Source organism: Heterostelium album (genome assembly GCF_000004825.1).
Source record: "Heterostelium album PN500 unplaced genomic scaffold PPL_scaffold15, whole genome shotgun sequence".
Taxonomy (NCBI): Eukaryota; Evosea; class Eumycetozoa; order Acytosteliales; family Acytosteliaceae; genus Heterostelium; species Heterostelium album.
The window spans coordinates 19959-45460 of NW_008805077.1; the positions used below are offsets into that span (position 1 = coordinate 19959).

Genomic DNA, 25502 nt, shown 5'->3' on the forward strand with positions numbered 1-25502 from the left:
TGCAAAAAAATTCGAATATTTTCAAAAAATTGATCGGTTGGAATTGATTGAAATTAAAGTAGCATCAAAAAAAAAATATTTATTTTTTTGCACATCAATCAAAACACAACCAAATATATATTTTAGGAGATATAAAAACAAACAGATATTTCTTTTTCGATATATTAAATTATTTTAACTATTATGTTATCAAATTCATAATTATATCTTTCAATAAATAATTAAATATTATTTAAAATCAAAATAGAATAAAATGAAAACAAGGTTTTTCTTGAGCTATAACAGCAATAATGATAATTTTATACAATGTAACAGTAAAAGTAATAGAAATAGTAGTAGTTATAGAATTAATAATTGTGTTATAACTTTAAATAAATCTGTTTTTTTATTTTTATTTTTATTATTTAATATAGTAGCCTCTGGTATGTTAACAATTTAATCAAACAATCAAATAGTTATTTATAGATTATTTTTAACACAATATTTTTTATTATTATTAGATTGGGTTCAATCATCGTTGGTTGACAAAAATGTATCGAGACCAAGCAGATATGGACATTGTTCAGTAACGGTGATTAGTGGATTATTGTTCAACAATCGATCGTCGAATGCAGATAATAAACAGAAAAAGGATAATGATAATTCAAGTACTTCAAGTGAATCGAGTAGCGATGATTATTATCCATCTACTAGTATCTGGACATTCGGAGGTATCGATTCATTTAGCAGTCAACTAATCGATAAAATATTCATTATGGATGACGGTGACTATAATGTATATGATTTCCAACAGTCCGATACACCTCCTCTGCGTTGGGGACATTCATGCAGCATCTTCAACGACGTTTCCATTCTCGTTTATGGCGGTAGCAACGACACCACTACCACCAACGTATCAAACACATTCAGTGACCTCTGGTTATACAATATTACAAATAACAAATGGACTTTACTTTCAAATGGTTCCGACTCGACTATTATACTCAACAACAGCAATACAACCAATAACAATACAACCAATATTAAATCATCATCAACATCAACATCATCATCATCATCATTTTTAGATAATGACAGTAATGATAATAGTACAACAACACCTAATAATCAAACAGCTATCGATACAGTACCAATTTCAAGAGCATTCCAAGCGATTGCTTCAAATGAAACCTATCTATTTATGTTTGGTGGTCTAAGAAATAACAGTGAGGTTCTGGATGATCTATGGGTATTCGATATCGAGAATGCTCAGTGGAAGTTCATTAATACCACCGACAATAAAAGCTCAGCACCACAAGGTAGATTCGGTCATACAGCAGCTTTCATACAGGATAGATTTGTTGTTTACGGTGGATTCAACAAATACAGTATAGCAATGAATGACCTTTGGCTATTTGATCCACAGACATCCACTTGGTCAATTGCAATGCCCACAGGTAACCCTAAACCAAGAGGTTTTCACATGATGGATTCAGATAGTTCCGACAAGGACAGAGCCATCTATATCTACGGTGGTACAACAGAACAAGGTCAACCTTTAGCAAATCTCGAAGTTTATGATTTTGGTAAACTATCTATATCATTATTAGATTATATTAATTACTACTTTTCTTTGATTATCCTAACTTTATTATCTATTATCTATCTATCTATCTATCTATCGATTATTATAGATGCAAAAGCTTGGTATCATTTGGATCCAGATACAGCTAGTCCAACACCAACTTATTGGGGATCGATTAGTTACAGTGCACATATCGAAGGTTTAGTAATGTATGGCGGTTACAATACAGAGAGTGAATCATTTTGGACCTATAAACTAAATTGTGATTGTTTTGGAAGAGGTGGTTGCTTCTTTGGTATTTGTAATTGTTTCTCTGGTTTCTTTGGTGATTACTGTCAGAATTCAAGTAAGTAATGGTATTTTAATTGTTTATTTAATCATTGTTTTAACTAACCAATCATTATTTATTTTTAAATATATATTTAATAGTTGATGGACCAATTCTTTTAGGTTTAGGTTTAGCTATTTGTGTACCGATCTTATGTTTTGGTTGGTGTGTACTAAGATGTGCACCATTAACTACTAGAATCAAAGTATTAACAATGTCTATAATTGTAAATATCAATCTATATCTAGATCAATCCTGGATAAAATTAAAACTTTATATTAATACTAACTACTACTACTGTTTTTATTATATATATATATAGGTTACTTCAAGTTTATTATTTATTTCAGTTCAGACATCACTTGCATCATGGTTACCTGTCTCGATTCTCTCATTATTGACCGGTCTAGGTGGTTTATACGGTATTATGAAGAGTAAAAAATCAAAGGTTCTATTTATGTTGATCGTTGCCGATGTACTTAGTTTAGCTGCTGGTGCACTTGGTTTAGTTTCATATTTACCTTCTTGTATGCTTGGAAATTGTAAAAATGAGTATGTTGTTTTTATTGTTTCTTATATTTTTTAATCATTCAAAACTAATATTTATTTATTTATTTATTTCTTTGTTTTTATTTATAGTGCAAATGGATCATGGTTACCAAAGTTTGCAATTATTATGTCATTTGTAGATGCTTCATTGTTGGTTTTAATATTACCTATCAGTTTAAAATTATATAGACATAGAAGACTGTTAGAAACGATTTCAAATCATCCTTCACTTCCAACCAATAGTGTATTGATGTCCAACATGATATCAGGTTTGAATCCATTGATAAAGAAGTTGGCTGCCGATGGTTCACCCAACGAATCACAACAAGATACCAATCAGAAAGCAATCAACTATCTCACAAAAGAGAGTAGACTTCGCACAGAGTTGAATCGAATTAGAATATCTAAAGCAACAGAGTAATTATCTATAAAGATAGCTTTATAAATTGATATCAATTTGTTATTAACTATTCTTTTTTTAAAAAGTGAAATTAGAATTAGAATTGATAGAGAAAACGTATTGGAGGATTCATTTAATCAAATATCGATCCTACCTACCAGTCTATTGATTCAAAATTTCAATGTTAAGTTTGTTGGTGAAGAAGGAGTTGATATGGGTGGTCTAAAGAAAGAGTGGTTTTCATTACTGTTTAAACAGTTGTTTGATCAACAATTTGGTTTATTCACTACGAACAGTAACTATACGCTCTCGATCAATCCAAACTCCTATCAGAATAGCGATCATCTAGCACTCTTTTATTTTGCCGGTCGAATGGTTGCCAAATCAGTGTCGGAAGGCATCCATCTCGAGCACACCTTCTCGAGAACGATCTACAAACTCATCTTGGGTAAACCGACCAGTCTCGACGATCTCATCTATGTCGATGCCGAATTCCACAAGAGTTTAATGTGGATCCTCGAAAACTCGATCGAAGACATGGAGGAGGTCACTTTCTCTACGACCGTCGAGCACAACGGTGAGATTCAACTGGTTGATCTTGTTCCTGGCGGTAGAGATATTCCTGTAAACGAGGAAAACAAACACGAGTTTGTTAAACTGCTAAGTGAATGGAGATTCAAACGTGATATTACCGATCAGTCCTATCAGCTTGTTCTCGGATTCCACGATGTCATTCCCTTGGATCTGCTCGGTGCTTTCAACGAGTGCGAACTAGAGCTATTCATGTGTGGATTGACAGAGCTCGACGTTGAAGACTGGAAGAGAAACACAATCTATCGTGGATACAATGCAAGTTCACACGTAATCGAATGGTTCTGGCAAGTCGTAGAGGAAATGGAAATGGAAAGTAGAGTTAGACTCTTACAATTTGTCACTGGAAACGCAAGATTACCACCAACTGGTTTCCAATGTTTAATGTCTGCCGACGGACCAACTAAATTCCAAATTCATAAATCCTATGCACCTGATAATCAATTACCAGTCGCTAGAACATGGTATGTATATTTTTATAAAACTACTATTATCACCAATCGACCATTTATTAATAGTTTATCAACTTGCATTTAAATAAATATTAGTTTTAATAGATTGGATCTCCCTAATTATGATTCAAAAGATCAACTCCAAAATGCAATAATGATCGCGATCCAAGAAGGTTTGCCTGGTTTTGGACTGGCATAATGTTAATAAAAAATATTTTAAACTTTTTTCGAAAATTACTAATACAAATAATAAGAGTGATATATCATTAATCTTTTTTGATTAAAAAGTGATGCATCACATTGGTCACTAGTTGATATTATTTTATTTTATTGATTAAAATGAGTGAGTTATTACTATTAATCCAATTAATAAGGGCAAACAGTTTAGCTTGATACAACCAAGTTGATAATAAATACTCCTTTTTTTATAAAAGTCATTACTTTCATTCTTTACATTTAGTCTGAGAGTATTAATTGTTGGTTTTTTAGAAATGAAGTATTTGTTTAGGATTTGCGAAAAAATATTTAGAACTGCACCCGCTGTCTTGATTGATGATACTGTCATTTCAATTGATTGTAGCTTTGGATTAGTTGCTATTGGTTTGAACAAACGTATTAAACCAGGGTTCTCTTTTGTTATTTCAACTCTACCATCATATTTAATTGATATAATAGATTGATTATTTGATAATGAGTTCAAAAAATCATTTGACATCTCATTTTCTGAAAATGAAAGGTGTCTAATTGTTGATGGAATTGCAGAGAATGTTGACAATTTAATACTTCCATTTAAATTGAGTGATGTAATTGTTTGGTTGTAATGAAGAAGATCTGATACTTCATTTGAATTACAATTATTTAAAGTGAGTGTTGTAATGGTTTTGTTGGATTTTAATGATTTAATGAATAAATCATGATTACCAGATGATGAATCCAAATCTACTTCAAGTGAATTTAATCTACCAAGACAATTTAAGATTAAATCTGGATTGGCATTGACTCTTTTAATCTTTAGTATTCTTAATGACTCCATTTGAAACACTTCTGCCATGTAATCTGGAACTAATACAGTATGATCGTCGATTGATATGGTGTTTACATAATATTTGGGGGATGTATCTTCACCTATAAACAATGACTCTGGTTTCAAAATAAGAATGTCTCTTACTTTGTCAGTTAACAATTTATTGTTCTCCTGAATTGTGCTCGGTAACATTATGGACCAGTGTTTAACTTTGACCTTTGGAATTGACATTAACCTTTCAGCTACCAAAGAATCATCTTTGTTGTTGTACTTCTCTAATACCAACTCGATTACTATGTCTCTTGTGCTGCGTGTTACTGGTTGCAATTCATTTAAAATGTCAACCAAGTGCTCATCAAAGTCTGAATGAATGGCTATAATTTCAAGAGTCTCCATTTTCATAAGAAATATTGATAATCTCTTTACCGATTCAATCTTATTGTGCGATATAACACCAAAAATATCTAATCTCGAGTTTTCTATATTCAGCTTTATCTTTTTGATATACTTGGACTGTATAAGTGACCATGCATTAAAGTCTGTAGGTGCTCTAAGATTGTATCTATCAAGTACTGGTATTTTGAAGGAATCACTGAATAACTCATACTTGATAAGTAGATAGACCAATCTCTTTTGGAACCAATGAAACCATGATTTACAAACAAGTGCAATGCTAAAGATATTATTCATAGATTTTCTATTATATTTATATTTTGATTTATTATTATTACTATATTTATTATAATATCTATTCCTATTATTATTGTTTTGAAACTCTGCATAATAGAATACATCTAAATCTAGACGTGATAGAATTTCATGATGAAATATATTTGGTGATTGAATCTTTGTTTCTATTTCCTCCCTAAACTGTTTTTCTAAATTAATTAAATATTCGCAAGTATTATCATGATGACTCTGTTGTCTTGGGTTGTTGAGTCGATTTATATAACTGTTATATAAATCATTATTGTTTTCTAAATGACTGTTTAGAGATTCAATTAACCTCAAAAAATCATTATTTTTTGACATTTTATCTAAATTAATGCTCTATTCCTAAAAACAATAAACATAGCTTTGATGAGATTAAAATAAATTAAATACATTTCACAAAACTTTTAAATTATTCTGATGTTAAAAATTAAATATTTAAGTTACCCCAGCACACATCTTTTCAAAAGATTTTGTAAATTGCTCCTCTTTGAAATTCAATTTTAAAAATCTATTTTATTTGTTTATCACTGATCAAACTTTATTTATTATTATTCGATTTAATAGATTGGATCTCCCTTTTTACGATCATTTCCTGGTAGTTTTGATGAATGGCAAAATGTAATAAAACAAATATTTTATTTTTAAAAAAATTAATGGAAAATGAGAAAAGTTGAAAAAGAATTCTCAACTAAACAGGAGGTTCCTGATCAAAAACCAAACCCAAAAAAAAATAAAAAGGCTTTTTGATTTTTTCAAAAAATCAATCACTTTTAATTTTACAATCAACAAATATTAATAATAATGAGAGATAGAGATAGACTTTGTATGAATGAGGTAATTTTTATACAATTCTTGTGGTTTTTTTTCCAAAGTGAAAATACCTCTTTGAAAATGTATTATTATATTTTTAATAATAGTAGTTTACTAATGAAATAAATTTAATTTAGACCATTGTCTCTAATTCAGCATCGAATTTTATAAAGAATGGTAGCTTTTATGCAGTCATGCAAAATGACGGAAACTTTGTAATTTATAATTGTAGAACTTTCGTACCTTCTAATGCTGTATGGTCAACCGGAACACACAACAAATCAAACTATGCACCATTCAGATTAATTATGCAACAGGTAACATTTCTCTTTGGACACAATTTCGATTACCTTCTTACCTTTTCCTTCACCATATCACAATACAGGATGGAAACTTGGTCGTCTACGATAGCAGAAATCACCCACTCTGGGCAAGTAATACTGATAGACAAGGAAGTCACCCACATACAATCGTCTTGAACTCTGGTGGAGTTTTGGAGCTTTTCGATTCCCATCACAGAATGTTGTGGCACTCCAGCAATCCACCAAGCTGTCCACCACCAAGTCATGGACGTCATCACCCACATCACCGTCCATCTCCAGCCGTTTGTCCACCAGCACCAACTGTAGTACAAGTACCAGTTCCAGTTCCAGTACCAGTCTATCCATCATACCCAACTGCCCCATCTCCATACCAACCAACTACTGCATATCCATCACCATACCAACCATCACCATCACCCTACCAACCATCACCATCACCATATCCACCTGCCACAGGTTACCCAGGTTCACAACCATATCCAGGATCTATTCCACCACCAGCCACCGGTTATCCAGGTGCCTATCCAGGATCGGTTCCACCACCCGCCACTGTTATCGTACAGCCAGTTGCTGCACGTCCAGCTCGTGCCGACACCATGACAGACAATGAAAGACTAGTCAGTAACGGTCGTAGTGTTATTACCTCTGAAAACGGTATATACCACTTGGTCATGCAGCAAGACGGTAACCTTGTACTCTACAGAGGTAGCAAATGGGTGAATCAATATGCAGAGTGGTCAAGTAAGACCTATGGTGTAAGTCCACACTCACCTTTTACCGCAACAGTCACATCAGATGGTAATATAATGGTAATGGATGGTCACCACAGAATGATCTGGCAATCAGGTTCATCCTGCCACAAACAAGGACCATTCTATTTGCAAGTAACCAACTATGGAAGTTTAAATCTCACCAACATTCATGGTGAACAAATTTGGAGTTCATCTGCACTCGTCAATTTCGTTGGATCTTTATTCAAATAAATGTTAGCACTAATCATACACACAATCCAATTTTGTATTCTTTTAAAAAACAAATAAACTTATTACCAAAGACATTCAACTAATTTTGTTTTTTTTTTTTTTTTTTTTTTACAGATGATCTTTGAATATATTTTTTAAATATTTCCTTAAGTTGACACCCTAATAGATAGTTTCTCTATCATATGATATCACCATCATAATTAATAAGAATAATAATTGATTTTTTAATATTAATTTAATGATTAATGATTAATATTAGCTCAGTTTTTTTGAAGTCAATTTTTTTTTCAAAAAATGGTCCCATTCTTTCAAAAATTGTCTATTTAAGTTTGTGGGTGTTTCAAAAAAAAACAAAAATGTATTAGAAAAATATTTTCATTTATTCATTTACTTTTTAAAGACTTGTAGAATATATAAATAATAAATGAGCATAAATACATCTATGAGTAATAATAGTTTACATCAAGCACTTGCATCATCGGCAATAATAAATAGTGGAACAACTAGTAGTAATAGTAATTCATCTGGTAACTCTGTCATCAATAGCTCTGCATTGTTGTTCTCTTCTGGTTTATCTGCAATGAGCTCACCAAATAACTCTATTGTACCTTCTTCATCAACTACCTCTTCCAACACTTCACAGAACAACAGTAACAACTCTACAATAAGCAATACCAACAATGTTTCAAACAACAATACAAATAGTAACAGTAACACCACTGCTACCGGTGAAGATATAACTATAACAATATATCCTATCGGTATTAAAACCTATGGATGTTTACCTCCTTTTTTAATGAGTAAATATTTATTTATATTAACTTTACAGTTCAGACATTTAAGTGCTTTATATAAATTAATAACAAACAAATAATAATAATAATAATAATAATAGGAAAACATACTTTATTCAAAAGATTATTTGTACATGTTTCAAATAGATTTTGTATTGATGAGAATGAATTATTGTTTTTCTTTCAAGATAAACTGCTACCTGAACAATGCCCAAGCGATATAGGATTGGGCAATGGCGATATCATTGTAGTTCGAAGAGTACCACCAAAACCAAAAATAGCGAATGAAAGTAAACAAGCATCGTCACTTGTCTTGGAGATTGGATCTCTCTATGATAATCCTAGTTTCAGTGATATCTCTTTTATTTTGGATGATGGTTCAACACTCTATGCACATAAAAGTAATTTGATCAAAACAACACTATTAAATAATTAAAACGATTTATATTAATCAAAATATCTATATCTATCTATTAGACATACTATCAGCAAGATGTGATAAATTTAAAGCAATGTTCCAAGGATCAATGAGAGAGAGCACTGAAAATGAAATTAAAGTAAATGAACACAGCTCTATTGTATTCAAAAAAATGGTTGAATATCTTTACACCGATACTCTGGCCGAAGAAGGTGGAATAGATATGGTTTTAAAGTTAATCGTCATCGCCGATGAATATCTTTTGCATTCATTAAAGAGTAGGTAATTTATCCAACAACTATCAACTCTATAATAATATTATTTATAATTAATATTTTAATGTCTCTTTTCATAAATATAGATTTATGTGAACAAAAACTTATTACTGAAATTAATATTGGCAATGCTCCTTTACTTTTTTCACACTCTGATACATACAGTTGCGCATTACTAAAGAAACACTGTCTAAGTTTTATTCTAACATCTATTAAAAAACTGGCTGCATCCGAAGAGTTTGATAGAGCGCTATTTCAATTCCCTAATCTTCTTTTAGAGATCATCAAAGAAATGGCACCATCATTTGACAATACACCTAACAACACCAAAAGACGTAAGGATTTTGAAATCTAAATGATTGTTCAAACAATCTCTCTTCTGTAAGCAATCAAAGTTGAAATGAATCAATCAATCAATTCATATTACATGTATAAATTTTTAATTTTCTTTTTTAAATTAATTAATTAAAGTTTTGATATAAATAAAATTTTAAAATAATGTATATAAATATAATAAATCTACAGAACAAAGAGTATAATCTTTTTTTTATTTTTTTTATTTTTATTTCAATGAAATATTCTATTCCCTTTTTTCAATTGTAAATGTTCTATTTCTTCTTCTTCGATCTCCTGATGATTTATACTTTGATTGTCATCGTCAAACAACTCTTCTAAATTGCTATTACTCGTCTTTATCATATCTTGATTCGCACTATTTACATCTTTTATATATTGAACATGTTCAATTCCATTTTCATCGACAACGTTTGAAATAATATAGACTTCGTTATTCATCATTACTTTTGTGAGGAGTGTACCATTTTCGTTGTTGGTGTTGCTATTCTCTTTGCCATTGGCAACATCGTTGTTGCCGTCTTCATCGTTCATTATCTTTATATTTTGTTCGGTTATTAAATCCATCGATACGGCATTGACGTTGCGACCTGCAACTTCAACCTCCTGCACCAATAGTTTACGCTTTGCATAGTTTTCCAAAATATCTTTTTGTTTCTCTCTATGCTTTGAAATCATAACCATTGCGACACCGACCAACACTACAAAGGCACCAACAATATTAAGTGGTGTCAGTCTCTCGTGTAGTACAATAGCAGCCATTACAGCGGTCAATAATGGCTCCACACACAGATAGACCGCTACTGTAGTGGCGTCAGAGTTTTGAACTGCCCAAGACGATGCCCAAAATGTATATGCTGTTGCAAGAATCGCTGTATACAATAACACCAACCAATTGGTAATCGAAACATTTCTAAACTCGCTTAAATCTTTGACCACTCCAAGTGATAATGCAAAAACCGGAATCGATCCAAATGTAAATGCCCAAGCCATAATCTTGACAGGTGAAAATCCAGCTTCTTGAAGTGGACGTTGTAATAAAAGAAATCCAGAATACGCCAATGTATTTCCAAGAAAACAAAGATTTCCAAGCAATAAATTCTTACCTGATGATGTACCATGTGCTAATTGTGTGAGATCAATCATTAAACATGCTCCTATTACACTATTTCGGAAATAATATGTAATTAGTAAAATATATCAATATTTATATATGATTAAATTTTTATCAGTAATACTATACCTTACAGCAATACCAACGAATTTTAATTTTGTTTTTCTTTCAAATCCAAGAATTACAGAGAGAAGTGTTGAAAAAATTGGAATAGCTGGTTGAGTAATTGCTGCATTTGAAGCTGTTGATAATTCTAAACCTTCTAAAAATAACTAATAAACCAAATTAATAAAGTTGATGAATTAGATAAAAAGTGAATGTTAAACTTACTGATTGATTGATTGAAACTGCCATGATTCCAACTAAAAATAAGAACAACCAATGTTTTTTGTTGTTTGGTATCTGTTTCATTTGTGCTCTATCTATAATGAATCCGAATACCCACAGCAACGGTGTTGCAAAAAGCAATCTATATGTGAGGAACACAAAAGGGTCCATCGATTTTAGTGCTATCTTTCCTAATATATAAAAAATGGCAAATACTAATTGAACTATAGGTATTTTGATAAAAAACGTTATTAAACTGATCAGATCTGAGTAGAACAAAAGATTGCAATAAATACCTGAAAGAAGTACTAAATGTACTTTTATAGTTTTAAATGATGGCACTGTTAATGATCTTTTGAAACGTGCCCACCACGTCTCATTCATTTTCACCATTTTCTAATATATATTTTTTATTTGTTATTACAGATTATAAAATACAGAACACTTTAAAAAAAATTAAGAAAACGAAGGGTCACAACTTTAAAAAAAACAATTTATTTGAAACGACTGAAAAAAAAAAAAAAAAATCAGATGGATCAAATAATTTAATAATCTTGATCAGATTTTTACAAAACAGAAAATCAGTTTAAAAATTAAAATATCAATAATTTTTATTTGTATTATTTTATTCATCAAGTTTTATTCTTGTTTTATAAAAGAATAATCCAATGCACCTGTTTGTGAATAAAATAACCATTTATTATCAGTCATTTTCGTATAGATTTTACAAACTCTGCCTTTCCAATGGAACGGTTTACCAGTTTTATTCTCAATCCACAGGGTATCGATATCTACAACTGCTAAAGCTGCATCTTCTTCTTTCGAAACTTTAATATTTAACGTTTTTCTAATGTTATGTGATAAGTAATGATTTGAAAATATTTCATCATACATTGATTTCCATCTTTCAAAATTAAATCTACCCTTTGATTTAAATCAACTAGTTAGACTTATTATCTATTAGAAGCTATGTAATATATATATACCATAATGAAAACCCAAGTGGTTGGATCATGGTCTCTGTCAGTTGGTGGGAAAGGCCAAACCATATCTGGATGTATCATATTTAAAAATGGTATTATATTTTGTTTATTCCAACATTCTGTTTCCAAATCAACCAATGATTGAATATGTTTAATTATTTCATTATTATTATAATTCATTCTTTTATTTATAAATGATAAATAAGTTTTTAATTAAAAATAAAAATCTAAATTTATATAGCACCTTATGTACTCACATTTTGTTTTTGTGAAAATTTAAAGATTTTTTTTTATTGATTGTAAAACTGTTGTTCATTGACGGGATCTGTGCTTCCTTAACTTATCATATGTGACCAGAGTATTCAGCGTGTGATATCAGCGATTGGATACTTTGGTGTTTGCACTGTGCCTAAAGAGTATACGTCGGTCATCTCCATCCACTTGGTAAATTAAATCATCTGTCTGTAAGTTATCAACTTTGCATTCACCTTTTGTTATTGGTAGTGATACTCATAAATCTTCAACTCTTACATATACATTAACATTTAATTTCTAAAAAAAAAAAAAAAAAAAAAAAAATTTGCCTTTTGTTTCAAAACAAATCAATAAACCGATTCATTAAAAATTTTGCAGAATATTTATTTATTTTTAATTTTAATAATATCTTTTTATTTATCTATTAATATCTATTTAATATTGTTGTTATTTAGTAGTATTACGATTACCACAACACTCTAATGTCAGAGAGTAGTGGTTCTTTACTTACTTCCGCAACGGAGGCAGTGATGAACAATAATAATATTAAAGCATTTTTGGACAGCCTTAATAGTACATCGAGCACAGAATCATTACTACCAGATAATACAACAACAACAACACCATTACCAACACCAACAGCAACACCTGGACCACCTGGTTTCAAAACGATTCTCAGCCATGTCTTTATGATATTTTGGATATTGGCAGTTGTGCTTGTAGTTCTTACATCGATTACACTTATATCAAGAGCTGTTCGTCGTTACAAAGTTAAATCAGACAATAAGTTATCACTAAGAACAAGAATTGAATTATATTTAACATCAACTGGTATAATTAATTGGATTGTAAGTTAAATTAAGCTTAGTCTTTTTAGCTATAGATCTATTTAAATCTAATACGATCAATTTATTTATATATTTGTTTAGGAAGGAGTACAAGTAATTCTTAGTGTATTTTCAGTGGGTACATTTATATATGGTACTTATCTACCGAATGTAGGACAACCACCATTGGCATATACATGGACAGAGTTATGTTTAACTATATTCTTTACGTTGCATTGGATGTTGGATTATTATATTTCAAAAGATCGTTTGAAATATCTGTATTCATTCTTCTCGATTGTCGATCTTGTAACAGTATTACCTATCTATATCGATATGGTAAGAGGTGTACTATTCTTGGAACTAAGTACCTTCCAATTCCTTCGTGTACTACGTACTGTTCGTGTATTACGTGCAAATCGTGTATTACATAATTTCAATGGTAAAAATCATCTATCTTTAAAAAAAAAATAATACAATATCTATATAATCATCAACTTATACTTATATATATTTTTGATTGTTAATCCTTTCATAATATCTAGATATTACACAGTATATTCTAAGAGTAGTGATTGCTATTTTTACATTCATTTTGGTTGTTGCGGCATTCTATATGAATGTAGATACTCATCCCGATGGTGCTCAACTCAAATTCCACCAGACCATCTACTTTTTGGTTGTTACTCTAACTACCTGTGGTTATGGTGATATTCATCCAAGTAATGCTGTCGGCCAACTCACTATTACCTTTGCAATCTGTATTGGTGCCGTTTTGATTCCATATCAAGTATCAAAGTTACTTGATAAGTTTAGTGCATATTCACGTAAGTTTGGTTATTTATATAACAAGAGTTAGTTATTTTATTAATCTTACTTTAATTATAATAGCATATAAAAGAGATTTATCGAATCGTAATTTACATGGTCATATCTTACTTTGTGGAGAAATCAATTTTACATCACTCTTGGAGTTCCTTACAGAGTTTTATTTAGAGAAATATGGACAACTTAAAAAGACAATCGTAATCTTGAACAACAATCCACCATCAGATCAATTAAAGATACTTTTAATGCATCCTTTCTATAAGAATAGACTTTATTATTTAGAAGGTTCACCAATGGTAACTATTGTTAATCAAATTAATCATTTAAATTATTTTTTTTCACTAATTTTATTTAATTTTTAATAACAGCTTGAGAGCGATTTAAAAAGAGCTAGATTTGCTTATACTTCTTCATGTTTTGTATTTAGACCTATGTTTTGGGAAGAGGGTGATGCAGATTCAATTCTTACTGCTCTTGCTATGAGAAATATAAAGTCGAGTGGCAATAAGATCTTTACTCAGTTGGTCGATCATGAGAGTAAGAACAAGATCTCTTCAAATGTAAATCATGTAATGTGTATTGAAGATTTTAGAAATGTATGTTAATTAAATGTCGACATTTAAACACTTATAATTTAAAATAATAATAATTAACAAATATTTATTTATTTATATACGAATAATTATAGGGTATTCTAGTTCAAAGTACATTATGTCCAGGATTTGGTACAATGGTTTGTAATTTATTTACAAGTAGACAACCAGAATCACATGAAGAAGAGAAATGGGTAGAGGAATACGTAAATGGTAGTGTCAATTCAATCTATAAGATACCTGTTCCAGCTTCAATGGTTGGAGAGACTTTGGGTTTCGTTACGGTTACAATGTATTCCGGTGCAAAGGCATTGGTGCTCGGTATTATCGATGACGATGAACCTGATTTACCGAATCCTCATGTGGTTGGAGCCTCACCACCATTACCGATTCCAAACCTCAACCCGGAGCATCACAAATGTAAATTCACAATCCATCCACCATTCTCAACCATCCTTAAGCACTCAATGCATTTGATTATCATTGCACACAGTCCAACTGCTCCAGTTTTCAAACCAAACATTCCATCGATCATTCGTAAGATTGAGGAAGATGATACTGGTGTATCTTATTTTTCAACTTTATTCAACCGTTTGTTTGCACCCGAAGAGATAGGACGTTTCACTCAGCTAAAGGATGACGGTGTTTTATCGGAATCAGTACAATCATTCTTTTCCTCAACTTTTACTCCGGCGGGTGTAGAGATGGAAAGTTTCTCGCCAATCACCCAATCTCCCACACAGCATGCCTCACAATCAATATTCGATCAACCAAGTCAAGATGTCGTCAACGGTGACAATAGTAATAATAATAATAATAATCCTGTCAGCTCCCTCTACAGTAACAATAACAATGTTATTAACCTGAGAGACTCTTTGACAAGACAACTTGAGAAGCCAAATCCAATATTAGAGATGTGTGCTCAAGAGTTTAACAACAATTGGGAAGAGTTCCTTTGTACTATCGTCGAATCAGTTGATGCTAAGAAATCACATTTAGCCTCGATCGTCGAAGATCTTGAACCAATTGTGAGATCGATCGAAAAGCATCAAAACTTGGATAATGACGATCTTTACGAGGAACAAGAAGAAGAAAACAATTGGAAAGAGCATATCATTATTTGTGGATCGGTCAAACGTGTAGATCTTTTCCTTAGAGGTCTCAGACAAAAGCATATTGCCGATAACATCAATAGATTCTACTTTATCAAGAATCACTTGGTAGATAATCAATTTGAACCACCACCCATTGTCATTCTTCATCCAGAGGAGCCAGATATGAGTGAATGGGATGATATCGAAGATATCCACTTTGTCAAAGGTTCTCCACTTGAGCGCAAGGATCTTGAATACTGCAAAGTACATTTGGCAGCCAAGATTATAGTTCTATCGGATCCATACACTACAAGATGTGCTTCAACAGTTACCTCTGAAACCAGTGTTCAATTGGATGCTGATACCATCATGGCATATTTAGAGGTCAATGAAATGCTCGTTAGCGCCAACAACAACACTTCATTCGTCACAGTGGAGTTGGTTCATGAACCAAACATCCGTTTCATCTCCAAGAACATTAGATCACAACTCAATATTCACAAGAGTAAATTGAAGCGAGAGAATGAGGAGATTGAAAAACCCAACTACTACATCACCAGTGAATTTGCCTCTGGTAAGGTACTGACCTTGACAACTCTTGACTCTTTGATTTGCCAATCGAATCACCAAGAATACTTGTTGGAGATTGCCCAAGAGCTCGTACTCGGAGTGAATGGTATCAAGAGATACCACAAAAAGATTCCTCCCATCATCGACGATGACTTTTACAACGAAGATGAAGATACTTCTTTTGCTAAATATACCGACACTGAAGAATCAGAGGCATCCGATGGAGAGGCAAAGAGAATCAAAATGCAAACAAGCACCAACAGTACAACAAGTTTAAACGGCGGTGTTCATCTACGTAAAAACTTTAGTCGTACCTCTATGATCAAGAGTAACAGTGGTATCAATTTAAATTGTCAATTCTATCAAGATTGTCTATTGAATCAAATTAAAGTACCTGACCAATTCCACGTATGTATAAAGTATACTTAAAAACAAAGAGAAATCTATTATAAATTCTAATATTAAATCATTTTACAGGGAAGAACCTATGGTGAATTATTCGAAGGTCTTGTCCAAAAGAATATCTTATCACTTGGGCTTTACAGATGTAAAGAAATCACTGGTGCACCAAATCCCTATGTTTTTACATGCCCCCCCTCAACTACTATTCTACACGAAAATGATCTTGTTTATATTTTATATCGTCAATTTGAAACAACAAGTGAAATGAGACACTAAACTTTTTGTAAACGAATAGTTAAATTATCAAATTAATATTATTAAATAAATAATATTTTTATTATTTTATATATTTTTTCCTTTTTGGAACCATTTTGGAACGGTCTTGGTGTTTTGTGGTTTGCTTGACTTCTTTTCCAAATCATCATCTTCTTCCATTGGTAGTTCGGTTGTTTCGTTTTCTTTGGTATCTGTCATTGTGGTATCAGTTGTTGTTGTTTGTTCATTGGTAGTTGTGGTTGTGGTGGTTGTAGGTGTTGGTTCCTCAGTCTTTTTTGGTAACACTGGAGATTTCTTTTTAGGAAGCTCTCTATTGGCTGCTTCATAGGCAGTAGTAAATAGCTGCTCAACTTCCGGTTTAAATTTAATTGGATCATTACTTTTTAAACCAACATAAATATTTGCTGCTGGGAATAATTCAGAAGACTTGAATGTCTTTGATAAATCCAATTCTTGTTTTGGTGGAGAAACATCTAATGAAGTTGATGATTAATAAAAGTTATTTTAATCATGAAAATTAAATACTTACACAAATAAAAATTAGCGATAGGCTCATCCAATAAGGTGACTAGGTAATCATGAAGTCTTTGTATTCTTTCTTTGGTCAAGAATTTCATCTCCAACATTCTTCTGTCATGGAATATCAATCTAATAGAAGTATCAACGTATTTCTTTGTTTTCTGATCATAATAGGTTTCTCTCATTTCCTAAAATTATAGTTGTATATTAGAAATGTTAATAATTAAAAAGAGTTTGTGTTTATAAATAAATTATTCATACCTTTGTTCTTAAAATTGATTCATATTGTTCTTTTTCTTTTTTTATTCTCTTGTTTGCCTCTGTTAATCTTTTAAAGTCTTCAGAAGTAAATGTCTCATCAAATACAATAGCTAAAAAAAAAGGGAATTTTCATTAATAAATAAATACAAATTTGATATAATTACTTTATACATACTTGATGGGTCTAATTCTTCTTCAAGTGGAATATATACAGTAAGTTTTCTTTCGCTTGGTGCTTGTGGTTCAACTTCAGGTTTCTTTTTCTTTTGTGGTTGTTTTTTCTCCATATATTCTTCGTATGTTGAACTTGAAAACTGTTGCAGTAGTGCAGTTGCTTTTTCAAAGAAACTGGTTTGGTTGTTATCAGTCATAGGTTGATCCTCTGATTTTGTCGATCCCTCTGTTTCTGGTTTCGGTGTATCATCGGTAGTGGTGGTGCTGGTAGTAGTGCTGTGTGTTGTTGGAGTGATTACAGTCGAGGTAGTTGCTGTGCTGGTGGTGGTGGTGGTCGATGGAGATGTGGTCTGTACTGTTTTGGAAGCTTCTTGTGTTGGCGATACAACTTTCGATGTTGGTACCTGTGCTGTTGGTGGTGAAGATTCAACTACAGTTGTGGTAGGAGGTGACACTACAGTGGCTGTAGTTGTTGTTACTGTTGTTGTTTTAGTTGGTGGCGAGACAATAGCTGGTGGTGAGACAATAGCTGGTGATGTGACAACTGGTGGTTGATAACCTTCAACTAGATCCTTTAAACTATCATATGATTGATCGGACAATTTATGTTTGAAGTTGATAACAATAGACTCTGTGATCATCAATTTTTGTAAAGTTGATTTCTGAAGTTCTTCAATCCTATCATACTGTTATATATTATTTTAATCGAAAAATTAGATATATTATATATGGTTAATGTTAAGTGATCTACTTACCTCTTTATTCAAAATGATCATTGTAGGCAAGAAATAGTTTGAGGTATCAGGGTCGATCTTCTTTAATAAATTCAACGATTGATTTTGTTGTTCGAATTGCAATAGGATATCCCATAGAGTTGCAGTTGTTTTGAATTTAGATTGAAGTCTAGTACCATCTTGAAGCTGAATTGCTATACGAAGCTCTAAAACACCTCTTGCAGCGTTATTATCTACAATAGTTACTCTACTAGAATTTGGTATACCTGATAATCTAAATGGTAATGAAAGATTCACTGGTTTTTGATTATGTCTATTTTATGTATAAATTAAAAATTTTGTTCTAACATCAATATTTATGTTTCTTTTGTTTTTGATAGTTACGTTAATGCATAAAGTGATACATCAGCTAATTTAAATTGTGTACATCCTTTCTTTAAAATTTCAGATAAAAATGTATTTGGTGTAAATTGTACAACTGTCTTATCGTTCTTATATAATATATGTAATGAATTCATCTTATTCTTTGATTGTTTGTAAAAATGAAAAATTTAATTTAATTTGTGAAAATCATAAAAAAAACTTGGTCACAAACATTTATTAATTTTATTTTATTTCTATTTTTTTGTATTTATTTTATAAAAAAATTTGTAAAAAAAAAAAAAATTAAAAAGATTTAAGAAAAAATAAATATATTTATATTATATATTAAGTAACACCACTTGAAATCAAGATTTGTTTTAAAATTTTAATTGAGTATAAATATTTATTAATTCTTTCATTGAAAAAATAGAAATATTTTTTAAAAACTGTAAATGAAAACATTTCAATGAATTATTATATATTATATATGATGATGGTTATTTTGTATATATTTTTTATTATTTATTGATTTTTGATTGATAAAATAATTACGATCGTAATTTAATATCAATCATATATTGTACAAGATTCATAACGTTTAACGATGGTTGCGCCAGTCCATGGAACAAAATAAATATATCTATCGACTACCAATGCAGAGGTTGAGTAATATGCATTATAAACTATTGGTGCAACTCTGCGCCATTCATTGGTGCTCCAATTGTATTGAAGTACTAAATTGATACCTTCGTACTCATTCTCTGAGCCGATCGCGTAGATTCTACCATCCAATACCGCTACACTACTGATATTGAATCGATTGTTTCCACTTTGAACCAGTGACCATGAGTTTGCGTGCGTGTGATATCGCTCGACTGTGGCGCCGTTGGCACCGACCACGACGATCGAATCGTCGACAGCAACAGCTGAACACTCTGCCGATTTCTTGGTTGTCATTGCCGCCACTTGACACCACGCGTTCGTGCGTGGATGATAACGATCTACAAACTCTGCCGGTTTGGATCCCTGATAACCGCCAATCACATAGAGATATTCATCGAGTGCAACCAACGAGAAAGCTGTCTTTCCAGTTGGCAGCTGTGTATCCAACATTCGCCAACGTGATTCCGCCCGCTCGAAACAAAACACTGGCTGTTTCAGTCCGGCATCGGGTATCGCGTAAATAGTATCGCCAACTACTGCCGACACCAAATAGTAGGAGTTCATCGACTCCAAGATCGGTCCTTTCAGTGTCCAATTGTTATATACGGGATTGTATTCTTCGAATTGGAATATCGTTTGCGGTGTTCCACCGTTTGCAGAGCCGTTGAGCATGGTTCGCTCGGTGATGGCGTAGATACGCGAATCCGACGACACCAACATACGGAATGATTTGATACCGGGTGCAAAGTCGGCCAACTCATCCCAGGCACCTTGATGATGTGCCTCCTGTCCAAGTGTGAGATGCTGTACGGTGCACACGCAACGCGGTGTTGCCACCGGACTGACCAGTCCAAGCGGTGCAAGTGGACCTGTCAAACCATAGTATTGAAATTCAATCTCCAGACGTTTCCGCAGCTCGAAATTAGTTGGTGGACTCCAAATAGGACCGTCACGCAGATACGCCAAAATATGTGAGAACAATTTACCATCTCTATCTATAAATATTCGACCATCCTGATCAATCGGTAATTCAAATCGTTGTGAAAACATTGCTGCCAACATTGATTCCGGATGTTTTGTCAAAGTCGATACTGTTGTCGAAAAATGTTTTCCACCGACATCCAATTTTACTTTATATGGAAAATTACTTGTTCTATATTGTATTTGTTGATTTTGTTCAACAACCGATTTAATACTTTTACTATTATCACTATTACTATTACTATCACTACTATTATTATTACAATTACATTTGTTATTATCTGAAGAATTATTGTTGGTTGATGGTATTTGTTGTTCAATAATCTTCTCTGTTGATGGTGATGAATTGGAAACATGGTTTAAAGCTTGTTGGACAGTTGGAGATTTCAATGTTTCTTCAATCCATTTCTTTAAAACGGTTGGATTTGAAGAGTCACGAATATTAAGTCTTGGAACTTGACGTCGTTGTCCAATGATGCTGCTTCTCTGCTGTTGCAATTGCTGTTGTGGTGGCGGCGTCACAGTCTGTAGCTGGGGTGTCTCAAAATTTCTAAATGAAGAGATAGATTCCAGATCGATGGTAAGTGCACCTTTATGATCACTACTACTGCTGCTGCTGCTTGGACCACTCGATGTATTGCCATTGGCAGTGGCACCGCTACTGTTGTTGTAATCATAGTTTTTCCACTTTCGATGATGTGGTGAATTGATTGTTGTGGTAGCTGCTGCGGCTGTACTGGACGGAGGATAATAAGAAGCGGTTGGCTTCTCCTCGAATTCCCTGGAGAGTTGGTATTTTACATATTGAAGTTGTCTTACAACATTTTGTATTGTTTGTTCTATACGTACTATTTCCTCTATCAACTGATTATCTTTACTTATCATTTATTTTATATATAATATATATAGATATATTATTATATAGATTATAATTTATAATAAAAAACAACGCAACTACAAACACACTTTAATTACAATTGTTGTAATTTAACTAATTCTTTAAATAATTATTAGATTAATATCTAAATGATTATTATTTTAAAAGAAATGAATAGAATGATGTTTGATGTGTTTTGATGTTTGCTATGTTCTGCACTAATGATAAAAATAGTTTGATTTGATTTGATTTTCTAAATGGTAAGTTTATTTGATTTGATGATGATGTTTGTTGCTTGATAGTTGGTTGGTTGGCTGGTTGCTTTTCTTTAATGATTAAAGTGGGGGGTAAATTGTTTGTTTGTTTGAACCTAGTGGTGTGTGTTTAATTTGTAAAGGTTTAAATTAAAAAAGCAACTTTTTATTTTGTGATGTATCTCAAATCGTGGGTGTTGTTTGTGTTTTGTGTGTTTTGTTTAATGTTTTCTTTAAAAGTAGTTAACTTTTAAAATAAAAATAAATAATTATTATTTATTTGTTTATATGTTTTGAACTAAAGTAAAAGGCTATCTTAAATGAAGGAAGTCAGGCACACAGCACTCCACTCTTTAGGTAACCTGATTAGTATTATTATATAATTCATTTTTAATAATATTTCTTTTTTTTTTTTTTTATGATCTATAAAATCATACTACTATTTTACCCCATTCCAAAAATTGTAAGAAATCATTGATTTATCATAAGAATAGGCTCTACTGTAAATCATACTTTTGAAACGAAAAAAAAACAAAATTTTGTGGGTTTTTTGATCAATTTTACCTTGTGAACTCTATTTTTGGCATGAGAGTGGGCAAAAATAATCATATTAGAGATTATATGAAATGTGTGTATTTTATATTAGTTTTCAATTTATATGTAGAACGAACGTTATTATGGTCCAAAGATTTTTCTAAATATTTAAACAGACCATATCTAACTTTTAGATCATATTATCTTTTTTCAAGATCTCTTTTTTTTTTTTTATTTTTTTTTTTCTTTTCCAATGGAAAACATATTGAAGATACAGATTTATTACCTTATAATTGTGAAAGAATCGATATTTTATTTAAAATTTATTTAATTTTTTTTAATTATTATTATTATTTTTTTTGTTTTTTTTTGTTTGCTTAACTAAATCACAGTTATTTGTCTAATCTTTAACTAAGATAAGAATAAAGAAGCAATTAAGAAAACCAAAGTAAAATAATAATTTTGGTTACTAAACAATGATACACCTAAACTTGGTTGTGGAGTTGGTGATGGTTCTACGGCTGTTTGTTTGACAAATAAATAATTAATTAGAAATTTATAATTATTAAAAAGAAAAAAGTAAACTTACTTTGATTAACAAATTGAGTGTATGAGAATACTTTGGCAGTACCATTTTGACCATCTGAGACGACGGTAACAAAGAGAGTATTATTGTATTGATTCAATTTCTTGAGATATCCACCATCGACAGTACAAGTAACAATAGTGTCATTTACATAGACTGGCTTTGGACAGGTGTAGTTTCCGTTGAGGATAATTTCCAATCCCTTCATGGCAAAGTTGGTACCGTTGACTTTAAGGACACCACCAGCATCGGTCATGTTGCTAGTAGCAGTAACATGTGGTGGCATGTATGAGAAAGATCTGGTAATCATGGTGCAGTTGAAACCTGCAGACTGCAAGGAGACCACTTGCTTGCTACCAGAGCCACTGGCAGCTTTACAAATGATTTGGGTGGCATTCGATGACAAATAGGTACATTGTTGAGAGTTGAATCCAGTAATGATTGGAGTCTTAAAGTTGGTACCTTTGATGGTAACATTACCACCAACGACTGGAGCCATTGAGATATCGGTAATTGTTGGAATATCAGTGAATGACACGGCAAAAGTAGAGATGGTATTGGTTGCCTCAAAAGTAATAGTAACCTTCACGTTTGCCAATGGAAGCGAGTCATTGGTTAGTTTATCCAATTTACAATTAATGGAGGTTCTGTTTGAAGTGTCAATCTTGCATGGATATACACCGATGAGAATGGATGGTGTATCTGGGAAATTGGTACCAATGATTTGAACTGGACCTCCACCAATTGATGGTGGTGTACAAGAAGTAATTGTCATTGCTTAAAAAAATAAAAATTAAATTAAATAATATTTAATTAGAAAATTGCTCAAGAAATTTGATTAGTCAACTTATTTTATACATACGTAAAGCAACAGTGAATACCAATGTTTTGGTAACAGTTGGAGTGGTAACGACTACAGTCTTTTTGCCGAGAGTGACACTATTTGCTTGGATGTCAACAGTAATCATAGAATCATTGACAATGACAAAGGTAACTGACTTGGTATCAATTGTTACAGAAACCTTTGATGGATCGGTAGAAATACCAAAAGTAGTGATATAGATCTTAGATTCATCACTACTTCCCTTGATAATATCAGCTATTATAAAAATTAAATATTAATAACAGTAAATTATATTGATAATAAATTAACTTACCAATTTTAACAGCATTTTTATAATTGAAAACATCCAATCTAACGTTAAAGTCAGCGTTGAATGGACCACTTCCAACTAGAGCAAGTAAAGCACCGGTGTTATCTTGGAAAGTATTGGTATCCGAATCTGAAACTACCGATTTCATTTTAATGTTAGAGTTGATGGTAATTTCATTCTTTGCTGTATTGTTAAGGTATTTTCCAAATACGACAACAGTGGCGTTGGAATAAATATTAATAGCATCTACTACATGTGGATTCCACTTGGCGGTTCCAGCACAGACATCTTTGGCATTGCAGAAAGAGATAGTACCAGTGAAAATCAAATCCATGGTCACTGGGAATACGATATTTTTGTCGGCTGGCTTTGTAAGACTCTTTGATTGGTAGGCTCCACCTCTTACACTATCTACCAATTTGACATAAGTAATTGTTGCCGATACACCAGCAGTATCAAGCATAACATTGGCACTTGTATTATCATAGTTGATCGAAACGACATCAAAGTCCTGACCTATAAGAATTTTGAAAATTAAATAATATAATTGTTAATATTGTAAGTATAAATTATTGATTATATAATAATTACCAAAACATAGATTTATAGTAAAAAGTAATAAAATTGATAAAAATAAATATTTCATTTTTTATATTTTATAAAATATTTATATGTGAATATATATATAATAAAAATTTATTTGTTTAAAAGTAGTTTGATAATTATAAAATTATAAAAAAAAAGGAATGGATATAAATTTATATTATTTTTTACTGAATAGTAATTGTAATTAATTATCAAATTAATAATAATAGGGAATAACGATTATCAAATAAAATTTATAGTGTATAAAAAGCTTCACCTCATTTTTTTAAAATAAATTGGTTACCGCCATCCACCTCCTGATGAATTAAATTAAACATAAATCAGTACTGGTACCATATTTACATACATGCTATAGTATAGAATATCTTTAAACTCTAAAACACTCTCATGATGATGATTTACAACATACAAATTTGACTTCACATGTGTTTCTAGCAAACTCCAACCAACCAACACCTTTTTGCAAATGAATTAAGATACAATCTTGGCAATTGCCATTTTAAAATTAAACATTTGCATATATTTTTAAAACACCCATACTAAATATGATTACATTTTTGTATTTGGTTGCTTTTTGAGTTCAATCACTGATTGAAAACAAAGAAGTTAAGGTGGTGTGAAAAAATGCTTGATTTTAATTGGTGGTTCGCGGTATAAAAAAACATTTTATTTTGGTGTTTTTTATTGGTGATCATTAAAAAACACTCACACTAAAAATGTTCTTTTATTTCTCAACACATTATATGTTGGTATGAATTGTTTAATGTTTTTGATTAGCATAGTTTATGTATAGTGGTTGGTGTGTGTGTATGTGTTGTGTGTATGTGTGTTGAGCTTGTAGTTGATGATGATGGCAATTAATACTCTCAGAATCAAAGATGAGATTAACTATTAATATTGGTGAGATCTTATTTGATAGGAATTATGATCGATGCATTCATTTATTTT

General features: G+C 31.6%; 10 protein-coding genes across 10 annotated transcripts; 4 read left to right on the forward strand and 6 right to left on the reverse strand.

Moving 5' to 3' along the window:
- Positions 1-253: 253 nt before the first annotated feature.
- PPL_10746 (uncharacterized protein) lies at positions 254-4083 on the forward strand (the record flags this gene model as incomplete). The annotated part of the gene is made up of 7 exons (XM_020581511.1): positions 254-422; positions 501-1910; positions 1994-2118; positions 2215-2444; positions 2532-2858; positions 2928-3896; positions 3981-4083. The coding sequence occupies 7 exons, from the start codon at positions 254-256 to the stop codon at positions 4081-4083; spliced, it is 3333 nt and encodes a 1110-aa protein (XP_020427827.1).
- Positions 4084-4150: 67 nt separating this feature from the next.
- Positions 4151-5940, reverse strand: PPL_10747 (uncharacterized protein; the record flags this gene model as incomplete). The annotated part of the gene is made up of 2 exons (XM_020581512.1): positions 4151-4155; positions 4302-5940. 2 exons carry the CDS (start codon positions 5938-5940, stop codon positions 4151-4153), a joined length of 1644 nt encoding a protein of 547 aa, XP_020427828.1.
- A 483-nt stretch (positions 5941-6423) lies between these two features.
- Positions 6424-7738, forward strand: PPL_10748 (uncharacterized protein; the record flags this gene model as incomplete). The annotated part of the gene is made up of 3 exons (XM_020581513.1): positions 6424-6456; positions 6570-6749; positions 6818-7738. The coding sequence occupies 3 exons, from the start codon at positions 6424-6426 to the stop codon at positions 7736-7738; spliced, it is 1134 nt and encodes a 377-aa protein (XP_020427829.1).
- Positions 7739-8162: 424 nt separating this feature from the next.
- Positions 8163-9580, forward strand: PPL_10749 (uncharacterized protein; the record flags this gene model as incomplete). Its single annotated transcript, XM_020581514.1, has 4 exons — positions 8163-8538; positions 8634-8933; positions 9010-9228; positions 9312-9580. 4 exons carry the CDS (start codon positions 8163-8165, stop codon positions 9578-9580), a joined length of 1164 nt encoding a protein of 387 aa, XP_020427830.1.
- A 212-nt stretch (positions 9581-9792) lies between these two features.
- Positions 9793-11413, reverse strand: PPL_10750 (DMT family transporter; the record flags this gene model as incomplete). Its single annotated transcript, XM_020581515.1, has 4 exons — positions 9793-10744; positions 10823-10965; positions 11024-11055; positions 11317-11413. 4 exons carry the CDS (start codon positions 11411-11413, stop codon positions 9793-9795), a joined length of 1224 nt encoding a protein of 407 aa, XP_020427831.1.
- Positions 11414-11659: 246 nt separating this feature from the next.
- PPL_10751 (uncharacterized protein) lies at positions 11660-12183 on the reverse strand (the record flags this gene model as incomplete). The annotated part of the gene is made up of 2 exons (XM_020581516.1): positions 11660-11944; positions 12007-12183. The coding sequence occupies 2 exons, from the start codon at positions 12181-12183 to the stop codon at positions 11660-11662; spliced, it is 462 nt and encodes a 153-aa protein (XP_020427832.1).
- Positions 12184-12740: 557 nt separating this feature from the next.
- PPL_10752 (calcium-activated potassium channel) lies at positions 12741-16848 on the forward strand (the record flags this gene model as incomplete). The annotated part of the gene is made up of 7 exons (XM_020581517.1): positions 12741-13106; positions 13188-13527; positions 13712-13912; positions 13977-14209; positions 14282-14509; positions 14602-16578; positions 16648-16848. The coding sequence occupies 7 exons, from the start codon at positions 12741-12743 to the stop codon at positions 16846-16848; spliced, it is 3546 nt and encodes a 1181-aa protein (XP_020427833.1).
- A 66-nt stretch (positions 16849-16914) lies between these two features.
- Positions 16915-19054, reverse strand: PPL_10753 (UBX domain-containing protein; the record flags this gene model as incomplete). The annotated part of the gene is made up of 6 exons (XM_020581518.1): positions 16915-17321; positions 17378-17555; positions 17629-17738; positions 17804-18488; positions 18558-18849; positions 18921-19054. The coding sequence occupies 6 exons, from the start codon at positions 19052-19054 to the stop codon at positions 16915-16917; spliced, it is 1806 nt and encodes a 601-aa protein (XP_020427834.1).
- Positions 19055-19466: 412 nt separating this feature from the next.
- On the reverse strand, positions 19467-21428 carry PPL_10754 (Kelch repeat-containing protein; the record flags this gene model as incomplete). Its single annotated transcript, XM_020581519.1, has 1 exon — positions 19467-21428. One exon carries the CDS (start codon positions 21426-21428, stop codon positions 19467-19469), a length of 1962 nt encoding a protein of 653 aa, XP_020427835.1.
- Positions 21429-21565: 137 nt separating this feature from the next.
- PPL_10755 (IPT/TIG domain-containing protein) lies at positions 21566-25052 on the reverse strand (the record flags this gene model as incomplete). Its single annotated transcript, XM_020581520.1, has 7 exons — positions 21566-21638; positions 22684-22729; positions 22798-23571; positions 23657-23893; positions 23952-24459; positions 24897-25010; positions 25035-25052. The coding sequence occupies 7 exons, from the start codon at positions 25050-25052 to the stop codon at positions 21566-21568; spliced, it is 1770 nt and encodes a 589-aa protein (XP_020427836.1).
- Positions 25053-25502: the final 450 nt, after the last annotated feature.